The 15,618-nt window shown below is 37.7% G+C and overlaps 1 protein-coding gene across 1 annotated transcript in view; it reads right to left on the reverse strand.

Moving 5' to 3' along the window:
* The window catches only part of SEMA3D (semaphorin 3D), a 155,337-nt gene that overhangs the window by 66,919 nt on the left and 72,800 nt on the right, over positions 1-15,618 (reverse strand). The window contains exon 7 of the mRNA XM_036247468.1: positions 8,020-8,162. Coding sequence (XP_036103361.1) covers positions 8,020-8,162 — 143 coding nt within the window. The remainder of the gene's footprint in view (positions 1-8,019; positions 8,163-15,618) is intronic.

A 15,618-nucleotide genomic window follows, 5' to 3' on the forward strand; every position in this document is an offset into this window, starting at 1 on the left:
AGGCAAGCCCCTAAGGTGACCCAGCCTCGAGGCTAGTGACTACCTGGGATCCCACTCTGCAGGACTTCAGCCAGGAGGCCCAGGGCCAGATAGGAAGAACAATTCACATTGGCCTACATCAGAGAACTTCCCAAGAGGACAGGGATGCACACTCAAGGAGCCAGATCCAATAGCATCAGAGCAAAATCCAGTGAGCTCCTAAGTAGCAGATCCAAGATTTTTTTTTGATGTGGTTGTTTTGGTGTGTGTAATTTTTATTTTTAATTCAAGTTTTTTGTTCTTTTATTATCCCATTTTTTTTTACTTTCCTAATCTATATTTTATTCAATTCAGCATTATTACTTCCTAAAATTATTTTAATTTTAGTTATTATTTTCTACTTTTAAATTTTTATACTTACCCAATTTCTGGTTTCTACCTTCTTTGCTTTCATATTCTTTTTTTTTTTTTTTTGCTTTTTTGCCTCTCCTAACCCCCTTTTGGTCTCATGCCCTCTAGTATTATTTTTGAGAGTGTTTGTGTTTAGTTTGTTTGTCTTTTAATCTTTTGGTTAAGGCTGGGGATTTTATCACTGTAGATGATGATAAGTTTTTCAGGTTATTTTTTATTTGGTTTGCCTTTGCCTTGTCTTCTTTACTTTCATTTTATTTTCTTTCCCTCTTCTAATTCTTTTGGTCACACAGTACTGTGTGTGTGTGTGTGTGTCCTTTAATTTTTTTGCTGAGGAGATTGCTTTTCTTATTGTTGATGCTGATTTTTTGGGAGGGGGTCCTTTTTGGTTTGATCTGGTTTTGCTTTGGTTTCTTCTGTCAATACCTACATAACAGTTGGCGTGACAGGGTCAACAGGGTTGGAGTTGAGACTCATAGTTAACAACTATGAGGACTGAGCCCACCTACAAATTCAACAGGAGAGCCCACATAACCCACACAAGAGTCATTCCTAGAACACCCAGCTCAAAGATCAAGGAGATTACTCCACTGGGACCCACATGAAGGCCACCACACCAAAACTGGGAAGCAGTCTTATCTGATATACACCAACCTGGCTATGCATCCCAACACATCTCACCTGGCCCCAAACTACCAAACTCCTGAAATGTTGAAACAAAAAAACAACCTCTAAATGAAAGAAAAGGAGGAATTTCCAGAAAAGGAACTATGTGAAATGGAGGCAAGCTGTTTGTCAGATAAAGAATTCATAGCAATGTTTTTAAGGGTGCTCCAACAACTTAGTGAGAATTGCATGCAACTTAATGAGAACTACACCAGCATAAAAAAAGAGGTAGAAGCTATGAATAAAAATCAAGTGGAGCCCTGGCCAGTTTTCTCAGTGGTTAGAGCATCGACCTGCGGTCCAGAGAGACCTGGGTTTGGTTCCCGCTAAGGGCATGTACCTTGGTTGCAGTTTGTCCCGGCCCTGGTTGGGTTGTGTGGGTGGCAGCCACTCGATGTGTCCCTTTCACGTCGATGTTTCTCTCTCTCTCCCTCTCCTACTCTATCTGAACAAAAAATGAAAAAAATGTCCTCGGGTGAGGATAAAAAAAAAAAAAATTAAAAAAAAAAAAAAAATCAAGTGGAAATGCAGAATGACATAGCTAATATAAAAAATACCTTGGAAAGATTCAATAGCAGATAAGAAGCAGCTGAAGACTGAATAAATGAGTTAGAAGACAAGGTAGAAAAAACACCAAATTAAAGCATCAAATGAAAATAAAATAAAATAAAATAAAATAAAATAAAATAAAAAGCAGCAGGAGAGTTTAAGAGAGTTTTGGGACAATAAAACATAACAACACTCACATCATAGGGGTACCAAAAGGAGAAGAATCAGAGAAAGAAATAGAGAACCTGTTTGAAGAAATGATGACAGAAAACTTTCTTAACCAGGTGAAGAGTCACACAAGTCCAAGAAACACAGAGTCCCAATCAAAATGAACTAAAAAAGACCAACACCTAGACACATCATGATTAAAATGGCAAATGTTTATGACAAAGAATCTTAAAGGCAGCAAGAAAGAGGCAGAAAGGTACCTACAAAGGAGCTCCTGTTAGACTGTCAGCTGATTTCTCAATAGAAACACTGCAGGCCAGAAGGGAGTGGCAGGAAGTATACAAAGTAATGAAAAGCAAGGGTCTGAATCCAAGACTATACTATCCAGCAAGGTTATCATTCAAAACTGAAGGTGAAATAAAGAGCTTCACAGACAAAGAAAAACAAAACAAAACAAAAAAAAACGCTAAAGGAATTTACTACCACCAAATAAGCACTGCAAGAAATGCTAAAGGTAATGTGTTTTTTTTTTAATATATATATATATTTTTTTCTTTTTAATATTTTTTCATTATTGATTTTAGAGAGAGAGGAAAGGAGAGAGAGAGAGATAGAAACATTGATGAGAGAGAACATCGATTGGCCACCCCCTGCACACCCCCCACTGGGAATTGGGCCACAACCTGGGCATGTGCCCTGACTGGGAATCAAACTGGCAACCTCTTGGTACATGGGTTGACGCTCAACCACTGAGCCACACCAGCCAGGCCTAAAGGGACTCTTGTAAGAAGGAGTAGAAAGAGAGAGAGGGGAACACAAACGTAAAGACTACAAATGACAACAAACAAGTACCTATCAATAATAACCTTAAATGTAAATGGCTTAAATGCTCCAATCAAAAGACAAAAGGTAACTGACTGGATAAGAAAACATAACCCATATATATGCTGTCTATAAGAAAACCAATTCAGAACAAAAGACTCACACAGGATGAAAGTGTGGGAATGGAAAAAATATTTCAGGCAAATGGAAAAAACAGGTGATATAGCAATAGTCATATGTGATAAGATAGATTTCAAAATGAAGGCCATAATAAGAGATAAAGAAGGTCACTACATGATATTAAAAAGATTAATCTAACAAGAGCATATAACCCTGATAAAAATATATACACTGAATATAGGAGCACCAATATATTTAAAAAGTTCTGGAGGACTTTAAGGGAGAGATCAACAGCAATACAATCATAGTAGTGTACTTTAACACCTCACTGTAATCACTGGATAGATCTTCTAGACAAAAAATTAACAAGGACACAAAGACCCTAAATGGTGCACTAGATTAGTTGGATTTACTTGATATTTACAGAACATTTCACCCCAAAGCTGAAGCATACACATTCTTCTCAAGTGCACATGGGACATTCTCAAAGATAGACCACAAATTAGGACAAGAAGATTGAAATCATATCCATCCTCTTCTTAGATCACAATGGCATAAAACTAGAAATCAATGACAATAAAAACATTCAAAAACAGTCAAACATATGGAGGCTAAATAGCATTTATTAAACAATGAATGGGTTACCAATACAATCAAGAAAGAAATAGCCCTGGCCGGTTTGGCTCAACGGTTAGAGCATCGATCTGCGGTCCAGACAGACCAAGGTTCGGTTCCCACTAAGGGCATGTACCTCAGTTGCAGTTTGTCCTTGGCCCTGGTTGGGTCATGGGGGTGGCAACCACTCTATGTGTCCCTTTCACGTTGATGTTTCTCTCTCTCCCTCTCTCTTCCTCTCTTTCCCCCCTCTCTATCTGACCAAGAAATGAAAAAATGTCCTTGAGTGAGGAGAAGAAAGAAAGAAAGAAAGAAAGAAAGAAAGAAAGAAAGAAAGAAAGAAAGAAGAAAGAAAACACTTCCTGCAAACTAATGAAAATAAACACACAACACAAAATCTATGGACAAAGTGAAAACAGTCCTGAGAGGGAAGTTCATAGGAATACAGGCCTACCTCAAGAAACAAGAAAAATTGTAATAAACTATGTACCCTACAACTTAAAGATTTAGAAAGGGAACATGATGCAAAACCCAAAGTAAATAGAAGAAAAGATATAATAAAGATCAGAGCAGAAATAAACAACATAGCAACTAAAAAAAAAAAAAAATACAAAAGCTCAATGAAACAAAGAGCTGGTTCTTTGAAAAGATAAACAAGATTGATCAACCCTTAGCTAGATTCACCAAGAAACAAAGAAAGAGGACCCAAATTAATAAAACCAGAAATGAAAGAGGTGAAGTAACAACTAACACCACAAAAATATAAAGGATCATAAGAAAATACTATGAACAATTATATGCCAACAAATTTGACAACCTAGGCAAAATGGACAAATTCTTAGAATCATACAGTCTTCCAAAACTCATTTTGGAGGAGTCAGAAAACCTGAATATACCAATAACCAGCCACTATGGAAAACAATTATAGTGTTTCCTCAAAAAATGAAAAATGGAACTGCCATTTCACCCAGTGATCCTACTTCTCAGAATATACCCTAAGAAGCCTGAAATACAAATCAGAAAGAATCTATACACCCCTATGTCCATAGCAGTGCTGTTTACAATAGCTAAGATCTAGAAACAGCTCAAGTGCCCATCAGTAGATAAATGAATAAAAAAGCTGTGGTACAGGTACACAATGGAATACTATGCAGTTGCAAGAAAGAAAGATCTCTTACCCTTTGAGACGACATGAAGGGACCTGGAGAACATTATGTTAAGTGAAATAAGCCAATCAGAGAAAGACAAATATCACATGATCTCACTTATTTGTGGAATATAATGAACAGAATAAGCTGATGAACAAAATAGATCCAAGACATGGAAGTAGGGAACAGACTGACAAACCTCAGAGGGAAGAAGGGTTAGGGGGCGGGTAGGGATAAACCAAAGAACTTATATGCATATATACACAACTAATGGACACAGATAACAATGTACTGAAGTTGGGGATGATTAGTGTCAATTGGGGGAAAATGAGGTACATCTGTAATAAAAAAGTAAATTAAAAAAAATAATATACTAGCCCTGGCCGGTTTGGCTCAGCGGTTAGAGCGTCGGCCTGCGGTCCTGAGAGACCCAGGTTCGGTTCCCGCTAAGGGCATGTACCTCGGTTGCAGTTTGTCCCCGGCCCTGGTCGGTTGTGCGGGTGGCAGCCACTCGATGTGTTCCTTTCACATCGATGTTTCTCTCTCTCTCTCTGTTCCTCTCTCTTCCTCCCACTCTACCTGAACAAAAAATGGAAAAATGTCCTCGGGTGAGGATAAAAAATAATAATAATAATAATAATATACTAAAGTCATAAGTAGATCCAGTACCATTATTATTCTACAAAGCTTGTATTCACTCAAATGAGAGCTTTGATGGCCCAAAATGGCATTTTGTTCCTGTATTTTCCTGTAATTTACATAAAATAACTGTATTAAAAAAACTGTAATGTTGTTCAAAATAATTGTTGCAGTTTGGTTTATCTCTCTTTTTCTCTTTATCTCATTTTCTCTGAGATCCTAATTTAGATTAATAATCTGAAATATTTTTATAGTAATACTATAACCATATTTTTGACTTATTTGATCCAGGTAAAGATACATAATTTTAACTTCCGGTCAAGATGGCGGGGTAGGTAAACGTGGTATCACGTCCTCCCACAACCACATCAAAGTTACAACTAAACTACAGAAAAATATCATTCAAAACTGCCTGAAATCAAACTGAATGGAAGTCCTACAACTACAAAATTAAAGAAGCAGCTGCATCGAGACTGGTAGGAGGGCTAGATGTGCAATGGGCTGGTCCCACACCCACATGTGGCAGATACAAATCAGGAGGACACCTCGGCTGGGAAGGTCCTCCCTGAGGACTGAGGGTTCCCTGTCCCACACCAGACTCCCCACTCAGGGTTCCAGTGCGAGGAAGAGAAGTTCCCATAACTTCTGGATGGAAAAACCAGCGGGAACTGAGGCTCAGGGAGGCTGAGGCAGCTGGAGCCCCAGGCAGCTCCTCTTAAAAGGCCTGCGCTCGGACTTATCGGACTCTCTCCCTCTAAGCTTGGAGGGGAGGCAGCTCGAGGGGCACCAGAGACATACAGGGAAGAACTGAGCTGTTTGGCATTAGAGCGAGGGTTGGAGAGGGGGCTTTCTCCAGGACAAAAGTGCTGTCAGAGGCCTTTGTTCTTTTGGTGAGCCCTTCCCTGGGGCAGCAGACAGCCGCCATATCTGGGACTCCAACAACCTGGCATACACTGTTTGCCCCACCCTGGTGATTCCCTGAGGCCCCCCCCCCACCCAACTTTCAGGCCCACCCAAGCTGTTGCCAGTTGCTTCACCATAGGATTGGCCTGTCTTGGATTCTGCTTCAGGTTTTCCTAAATCCTTTCAAACAAGCAGCATCTGGTCTCAGTGTGCCCCATACCTCTCCTTAAGTAATACACAGAAACAAACACAGGGAGGCAGCTAAAACGAGGAGACCAAGAAACAGATCCCAAATGAAAGAACAGAACAAAACCCTAAGAAAAGAACTAAGCGAAATGGAGATAAGCAACATGACAGATGCTGAGTTCAAAATACTGCTTATAAGGATGCTCAGTAAACTTAGTGAGGGCCTCAAGAGCATTAAAAAGGACCAGTCAGAAATGAAGGATGCACAGTCAGAAATGAAGGAGGCACTTACTGAAATAAAGAATAATTTACACAGATTCAATAGTAGAGTAGGTAAAGCCAAGAAGCAAACCATCGATTTGGAATATAAGAAAGCAAAAAACACCTAATCAAAACAGCAAAAAGAAAAAAGAATTTTAAAAAATGAGAATAGTGTAATGAGGTTCTGGGACAATTTCAAGCGTGCCAACATTCACATCTTGGGGGTGCCAGAAGGAGAAGAGAGAGAACAAGAAATCGAAAACCTATTTGAAACAATAATGACAGAAAACTTCCCTAACTTGGTGAAGGAAACAGACATACAAGTCCAGGAAGCACAGAGAGTCCCAAACAAGATGAACCCCAAGGGACTCACACCAAGACACATCATCATCAAAATGCAAAAGGTTCAAGACAAAGAGAGAATCTTAAAAGCACCAAGAGAAAAGCAGTTAGTCACTTACAAGGGAGTCCCCATAAGACTTTCAGCTGATTTCTCAAAAGAAACTTTGCAGGCCAGAAGGGAGTGGGGAGAAATATTCAGAGTGATGAAAAGCAAGAACCTACAACCAAGATTACTCTATCCTGCAAAGTTGTCATTTAGAATCGATGGCCATATAAAGAGTTTCCCAGACAAGAAAAAGTTAAAGGAGTTCATCACCACCAAACTGTTATTATATGAAATGTTGAAGGGTCTTTTTGAAGAAAAAGATAAAATATATGAACAAACAAAATGGCAATGAATACATGTCTATCAGCAATGGAATCTACAAACAAAATGAACAGGCAGAACAGAAACATTCTCATAGATACAGAGAACACTTTGTTGGTTGCCAGACAGGAGGGGGGGTGGGGGAATGGGTAAAAAAGGTGAAGAGATGAAGAAGAACAAATTGGTTGCTAGACTGACAAACCTCAAAGAGAAGGGGGTGGGGAGGGGTGGGAAGAAATAAACCAAAGAACTTATATGCATAACCAATGGACACAGACAACAGTATGGGAAAAGGCGGGAGGGGGGCAGGAGTGGAGAGGAGGGGGTCAATGGAGGAAAAATGAGGAACATCTGTAATACATTCAACAATAAAGATAAAAAATACATAATTTCAGATGTGTAGTGAGATATGTGCTTCAATAAAAATAAAAGATATGATTCTTTTAGTGTTTAAGTTACCGTAGGGATTACAATAAATTGCTTTAAATTTCAGAATAAGATTATTGAATGTGTATGAACATTTTAACCTCCATGAATTAGTACAATGCAGGGATTTCACTGGAATATCAATAACTAGCAAAGGGACAGCCCATCAGTGAAAGGAGTGAGGTGCCAATGAGACTCACACCTGGGCAACAGCCCCGGCACTGCGAAAGTGAACTGTAATATTGGATAAATGGAATAATTTTGTTCCCTTTTTCCTTTTGGATCTAAAAATTATACATGTAAGATTGTATGAATATATCCTACAACTCATAATGGACATTAACTTTTACTTCCACATTACATGGGTCACTGTTCATACACATACGTATATTCCTAAGTAAAGTAAAAATATCTTGCCTTACAAACTCTTCCAACTCGAGAAAGAATCGTCTTATCAGAAGTACTGCCTTCTTGAGATGATTCACGGAAGAAGAAATATATTTTATCATCATCTGGATTATAGGTGTCTGGTATGGGGAAAGTTCCAATAAATTTCGCTCCTGTTTAAAACAAAAGAAGCTAAAAATTAAAATACTGAAATAATTTAGCCACAATACTACTGGCATCTTTTTTATGTCAAACAATTAGCAGAATTGAAAAAAAACAAAAAAACAAAAAAACGAACCATGAGTACAACGTGGGAAATAAGACACACGGAGAAACATGTTTCCCATGGAGAGGTCCTGAACAACTTTTCTAGGGTCTTTAGAGAGCAGGTAAGAACATGACAGGCTGATATTCACAGTTTGTGCAACTTGACTAAATTACTTAGCCCTTTCAAACATGAAGATTCTACGATTTATATTCTCTTCTTTTATGATGGCCTTACTGCTTTTTAGCCACAATATCTGTTATAGAAAGCTTAGGAAAAACTGTAAACATATCCTAAACTTTGTTATATTATGAAGTTATTTGCTGCATTTGGTGTAATTGCCAAAAAGGAAAAACATGAAATAAAAATACATAGTGTGTGGGTCACCTGCGGTATAGGCCTTGGAGACATTCTCTCTAGGTTTACGTCATATCTTTGCCACCTACTGGAAAGGTGACCTTAGGCAAATTATTTATTTTCTCCATGCTTGAATTTTCTCATACCTGATAAGAGATTACCAATACCTCCTTGGATAAATGATAACATGGATTAATATATGTAAAACATTTACATATGTGACTGACACATAAGGGTTCAGTAAATGTTTATGATTAAGGTGATAACTGAGATAATCATTATTATTATTATGACTACAAACAAGAAAATAATAGAAAATTATGTACCTCTAAACAATTCTTAGAATACTAGGTAGTCACTAATAATGAAATCGTTCTAAGTGTGCTGCCATGGAAAGATGCCATAATACAGAGCAGGTGAATAAATATTGGCAATACTTCATCAATGGCAAATCAATCTGAGTTACTAATTCCTTGTTTAAAAAGCATGGGGCATTTTAAGTACTAGTTGTGTATAATTGTGAATTAACCAGGTAACAGATCTGGAATTGGGTGATACTAGTTCAGAAATAATCTCTTTGATTAAAGCAAAGGAGACAAGGAGAGTGATAGAGAAATAAAGAAAGGACTTTAGCTAGGTAGAAAATACAGATACCCAGAAGGAAGCACAGAGCATTGTTCAGGGAATAGAAATAGGAAATAAAATAAGACCCCCCCCCCCCCCCCGGCCCCAAACACACACACATACACACACCGTAAGGGGGAAAAAAAGAGATGAAATGAGAGGTAAAAAAGATCAACATTGCCTTCTTCAGAGATTTGCACTGGACCCTGGTTGCTGTGTACCCCAGGAGACTAAAAATCTAGAGCAGTTGGTCAACTATAGTGCAAATGTAGAGCAGTTGGTCAACAGCCCAATAAACAAGGTTTCACAGTCATCCTCTTTAACAGGCAAAAGTTAATATTTGATTCCAAGTAATGAGTAGTTCAGTCTTTATCATCCCAGCCTCTAGGTCTGCCCTGGTCTCCCATCCAATTTTTTCTCTGCTTAAATGAGAAATGTTGAGAGGATAGGAGGGTGAGGAAGACATGAACACAAACTTTCTCTGCCTTGTTCTTTAGTACCTCCCTGCTCTTTCCCTGGAATTTAAAGCTCCATGGATTCCTATGCTCCTGATAATCTCACTTTGACATGATCCTGGATTATAGAAAAGTTAAATTTTAGTAAACCCATGTGGGATGTTTTAAAATTTCTTTAATTAATTAATCTTAAATTAGCAAGGTCCATTAACAATTCCCTGTTTTAAAATTTCTTTAATTAATTAATCTTAAATTAGCAAGGTCCATTAACAATTCCCCCTCCAGCCCATCTTTTCAATTGTTGATAAATCACAAACACTTGGTTTTGAATTCCTGAGCAAAGTAAAAGTTCTTTTTTAGTTACAAATTAACACTTCTCTTTTCTGATTTAACTATATTATGTTTTCTTAAAAAAAAAAAACTCATTGTGGAAATAAATTTTCTTACAAATACAGTATTAGGATTTGAGCAAATTCATGAAAACAAAGAATTTATTTAATTACGACTATTTCAAGGCACTCAGAACAAGAAAACTGGTAGGATCAAAGAATATAAAAATCAATAAAACTAACTCTTCACTGAAAACCAATTACAATCTATATAAGGAAATATTAACATATGGCCAAGATATATAGCTAAGAAGGCCCAGTCTTGATGTTTCCAATGACTTAAAAAGAGGTTGCAGCAACAAGTAGAGAAAAAGACAACCCACTGTGGGCTCTCACACACACAGACCAGATTAGTAGTAATTTTAGAACTCTTTTGAATTTATATATGACTCAATTCAATGTCCATTGTCCTGGATGAAATCCTCCAAGTGCACTTACATGTGTATTTTTGAAATATAGAGATACAAAAATAAATAAAACCTTATAGGTGATTCTTATAAGCAACTAAGATTAAGAATCACTGACAAAGACTACCATTTCATAGCATATAACAGACGGTCTTGTGTTTATTCAGTGACTTTGGGTTTTATTGAACTCTTCTTAAATTAAAAAAACATTGTATTGATTTTTATAGAGCTGAAGGGCGGGGGGAGAGAGAGAGAGACAGAGAGAGAGATCGGATGCCTCTTGCATGTGCCCCAACAAGGGATCGAAGCTGCAACCTGGGTATGTGCCCTGACCGGGGAATCAAATCTGCAACCTTTTGGTGTACAAATTGAAGCTCCAACCAGTTGAGCCACACGGGCCAGGCTACTGAGCTCTCTTTAAATGCTGGTTCTTTTTCCAGTAATATAAGAAAATTATTTTGGAGTGCTGTATGAAAATTGAATGCTGGAAGTGTTTAAGTCATATGTTTACTATATAAAGAAATCTAATTACAAAAAAAGAGTTTCAAATGGAACTCAGTTCTGATTTAAACAAACACATATTGTAAGTTAAAAATATATACATGTTCAAGAATAGTTTCGATCTTGCAGATTCAGTTGAGGTCCTTAGAACACTAATGTTATTGTTTCATAATAGAAACTCTTTCCTGACTTGCTGCCTAATTTGGGTAAAAATAGGTATCATGTAATCGATGTATGACATGCATTATTGCTTAATCAAATAATTTAAAAATCATACCAATAGTACCTGGGCTCTATTATAGCACATTTTTCCCCTTTGGCATATGAAACACATGCCCTGATAGGGATGGAGTTTGTACTCATGCATTTTCACAAATGAACTTTTAGCATGGCACCAAGAGTCACTGTCAATGAAAATGGCATAGATTCCATTGTGTACATGTACCACAGCTTTTTTTATCCATTCGTCTACTGATGGACACTTGGGCTGTTTCCAGATCTTAGCTATTGTAAATAGTGCTGCTACAAACATAGGGTACATAAATTCTTTCTGATTGGTGTTACAGGCTTCTTAGGGTATATTCCTAGAAGTGGGATCACTGGGTCAAATAGAAGTTCAACTTTTAATTTTTTGAGGTAACACCATATTGTTTTCCATAGTGGCTGCACCAGTCTGCATTCCCACCAGCAGTGCACTAGAGTCCCCTTTTCTCCACACCCTCGCCAACACTTGTTGTTTGATGTTTTGTTGATGCAGCTGTAAGAAAGAAAGATCTCTTATCCTTTGAGACGACATGGAGGGACCTGGAAAGTATTATCCTAAGTGAAACAAGCCAAACAGAGAAATACAAGTATCATATGATCTCACTTATTTGTGGAATATAATGAACATAACAGTCTGAGGAATGGGATAGTCCCAGAGATGTGGGAGTGGGGTATAGACTGACAATCCTCAGAAGAGTGGGTGGTGGGGGAGAGATAAAACACAGAACTTATATGCATGTATGCATGGACATGGACAACAAAGCTGGGGACAGGGCTGGGAGGGAGGGGAAGGTGGGAATCAGTGGGGGGGGAAAGGAGAAACATCTGTAACAAAAATAAATTAATTAAAAAAAAAAAAGGAAAGAAAATGGCATAAATCCATGTGGCCTGCAGTACACTCCACTTTTATTTCTCCCTTTGAACCTCTTTCACCCAGACAAGCTCGCCCACACCATGGCAATGCATAGTGACTTTCTTATTTTCCTTTACTTCTTGTAATGTCTGTTTTGTACTACATTTAAAAAGATTTTATCCTTTTGTGTGGAAGGAGAATTTATAGACAACAGAGCACTCAAAAAGAAACTTCAAATAAACACTGCTTCCATATGTTAAAAATAAAAAATTAAAACAAAACTTCTCCTTTACTCCGGGAAAGGAAACAAAAACATATGCATCTGAGGGGTCATTGTTTTCATTTTTTATACTCTGGTTTTATCCTAAAATTCTCACACGAAGTCCACTCTGAATACTCTGACTTTTACCTATAAGCCTATTTCCTGATATGTCCTAAGATTAAGTTGAGGGGGAAAAAAGTGTGGAATCATCTAAGTCTTCATCTAGAAATCCTCATAGTATTTCTATTTCACCTTTGCATTTGTTTCACTCTTCCGTTAGATATTTAATGGATGGGTTAGTTTCTCAAAGAAGGGATCAGGATTCCTACTTACGTCTTTTGGAACTGGATTAGACAATGTCCTCAAGAAAGTCTGACAAGGATCTTTGGACTAATAAGTGAAGAAGTTAACTGATCTCACTCTGGTTAATTCTAGGCAGGGCAAAGAACAAACTATGGCACACACACACACACATCAAGGATTTTAAAGTCCCTCAGTGGTCTGTGATAAAAATGGACTTAGAAAAGATTCGTGTGGTATCATATTTTTAAAATGCATCTTAACATCTAAATTGTCAATTGCAAATTTAATTTAGTTTTCTTATTTTATTTCATCTTAACATAAAATAAATTTACATTTACATCAGTTTAGTTCATCATAGACACGCAAAAAGCAGGATTTTAAATTGAAAATGAAAGTATGGAAAGCAAAATTTAACCGAAAAAAATCTCATACTATCTAACCAGGAATAAATAATACAATAATATAATAATATATTAGAAGAAATAAATTATACATTAAGCCCATTGTTTGAAATATCAAATATCTGCCAGTATTTTCAACCTGGCAAAAATGTTACAAAACCCAGGGGTGAGATTTATACCTACATGCTAAATGAATAGTAAAGAAAATTTACACATAAATTGCATTATGGTACTGTGGGCTCTGGTGCATAATTCATAAACAAGTACACTTTAGGCCATAGCTATTCAATAGAAATTTCCATGATGATGGAAGTGTCTTATATCTATGCTATCTAATGTGGTAGTCCCCAGCCCATGTGGTTATTGAGTACTTTATACATGACTAATGTGACTAAGAAACCAAATTTTAGTCTGGCCAGTGTGGCTCAGTGGTTGATTGTTGACCCATGCACCAAGAGGTCGCAGGTTCGATTCCTGGTCAGAACACATGCCCAGGTTGTGGGCCTGATCCCCAGTGGGGGGCATGCAGGAGGCAGCCAGTTGATGTTCTCTCTCATCGATGTTTCTATCTCTCCCTCCCTCTCACTTCCTCTCTCTGTAAAATCAATAAAGGAAAGAAAAACATTTTTTTAAAAAAGAAACCAAATTTTAAAACTACTTAATTTTAATTAATTGAAATTTAAACAGCCACATGTGGCAGTGTCTACCACACTGGGTTGTACAGCTATGGAGCAAGTAGACTGTCATTAGCTGTGCTGTTAGGTCCAGTGCTAAGGAAGGAATGAGTCTTTATCCCCATAACTTTATGCAACCAAAATGGAAGTCAAGCTTCCAAATTTAAGAGACATGATATGCTGTTCTTTCCATTATTGGTATTGTAATGGAAGGATAGGCTGGCTGTTAGACCTAGACATATCCCTTCTTCAGACTAAGTCTCAATTTGTGGAATTTGAGATTGAATAAGGTAATATCTGAGATAACATTCATTCCCAATAATCAACACAGTTCTTCTAACAAGTCACTGTATTTTGTCTCCTCATACTCCTGACACAAGCCAGATGACCCCACTGACCTGCCTTTGGACCCTAGGCTGACTGTATCTGAAAAATGGTCACTTCTCAAAACAGAGGACAGAAATGCTCCCTAAGCAAGCTAATTCGCTTTGCCTTAAGATTGCCAGGTACTTCCTCATTATAAGAATCTCATATAGTTTCTGTAATTTCTCCCTAGCTGTGTCCCAGTTTCTATGGACCGAGAAGCTGTGGACTGACTGGGTCTTCTGAAGCACTGTCCTCCTCTGATTTTGGCCACTTGTCCTTCAGCAAACCTCTGACCCGATGCTCACACTAACAGTCTCTGGCTAGACCAGAAATGATTAAAAAAACAAAAACAATAAAATAATGGCAATAAACCAGAAATGAGGTGATGGAGACCCATAGGGAGATGGTGATCATGGAAAGAACAAGGTCAATAGATATTCTGAATGCTCCCTAAGCAAGCTAATTCGCTTTGCCTTAAGATTGCCAGGTACTTCCTCATTATAAGAATCTCATATAGTTTCTGTAATTTCTCCCTAGCTGTGTCCCAGTTTCTATGGACCGAGAAGCTGTGGACTGACTGGGTCTTCTGAAGCACTGTCCTCCTCTGATTTTGGCCACTTGTCCTTCAGCAAACCTCTGACCCGATGCTCACACTAACAGTCTCTGGCTAGACCAGAAATGATTAAAAAAACAAAAACAATAAAATAATGGCAATAAACCAGAAATGAGGTGATGGAGACCCATAGGGAGATGGTGATCATGGAAAGAACAAGGTCAATAGATATTCTGAAGGAAGTAAAAGCCCTTAGATAAAAGGGTGAAGGAGAGGAAGGAATCAAAGATGATTTTAAGGTAACTGGGTGGATGAAGTTAAGAAAGCTAAGAGATAAAATCAGAAAATTGGTATTGAACGACAGGTTAGAAAAGGACCCCACATACAATGGACTAATGGACTATAACTAGCCTGACGCTGAACCAGACCCAGCTCCATCATGGAATGTACACTGGCTTTGTTTTTAGCTCTACTGAAACCTCAGCTATCCTTCTTCTATGACTAGACTAAGGGAAATTAAACTTGGGAAACTCAGGGATGTAAATCCATGGAACTAAAGCTTTCTGCCATATCTCATCCTCCCTTGAGGGCCTCCAGAAATGCTTATTTCAGTGGACCCCAAGACACCCATTTCCACCGATAACATCAATAAATGGCCTCTTCTCTCTCTGTCCTCATGTTCCTCTAGTCTTCCCCTCATGCCATTGTCAGTGACCTTCATCAAAAACAAAGAGCTGATTTCTCTAATTAATATCAGGAATGAAGAAAATCAAAAGAAACAATATTCTAGTTATAAAATAAATAATCTATGGAGACATAATACACAGCATTATGTATAGTTAATAATATTATACTGCATATTTGAAAGTTGCTAAGAGAGTAAGCGTTTAAAGTTCCCGTGACAAGAAAAAAAATTGTAACTATGTCTGGTGACGGATGTTGTTACAATTACTGT

This window comes from Molossus molossus, unplaced genomic scaffold, assembly GCF_014108415.1.
Source record: "Molossus molossus isolate mMolMol1 unplaced genomic scaffold, mMolMol1.p scaffold_m16_p_7, whole genome shotgun sequence".
In the NCBI taxonomy this organism is placed as follows: Eukaryota; Metazoa; Chordata; class Mammalia; order Chiroptera; family Molossidae; genus Molossus; species Molossus molossus.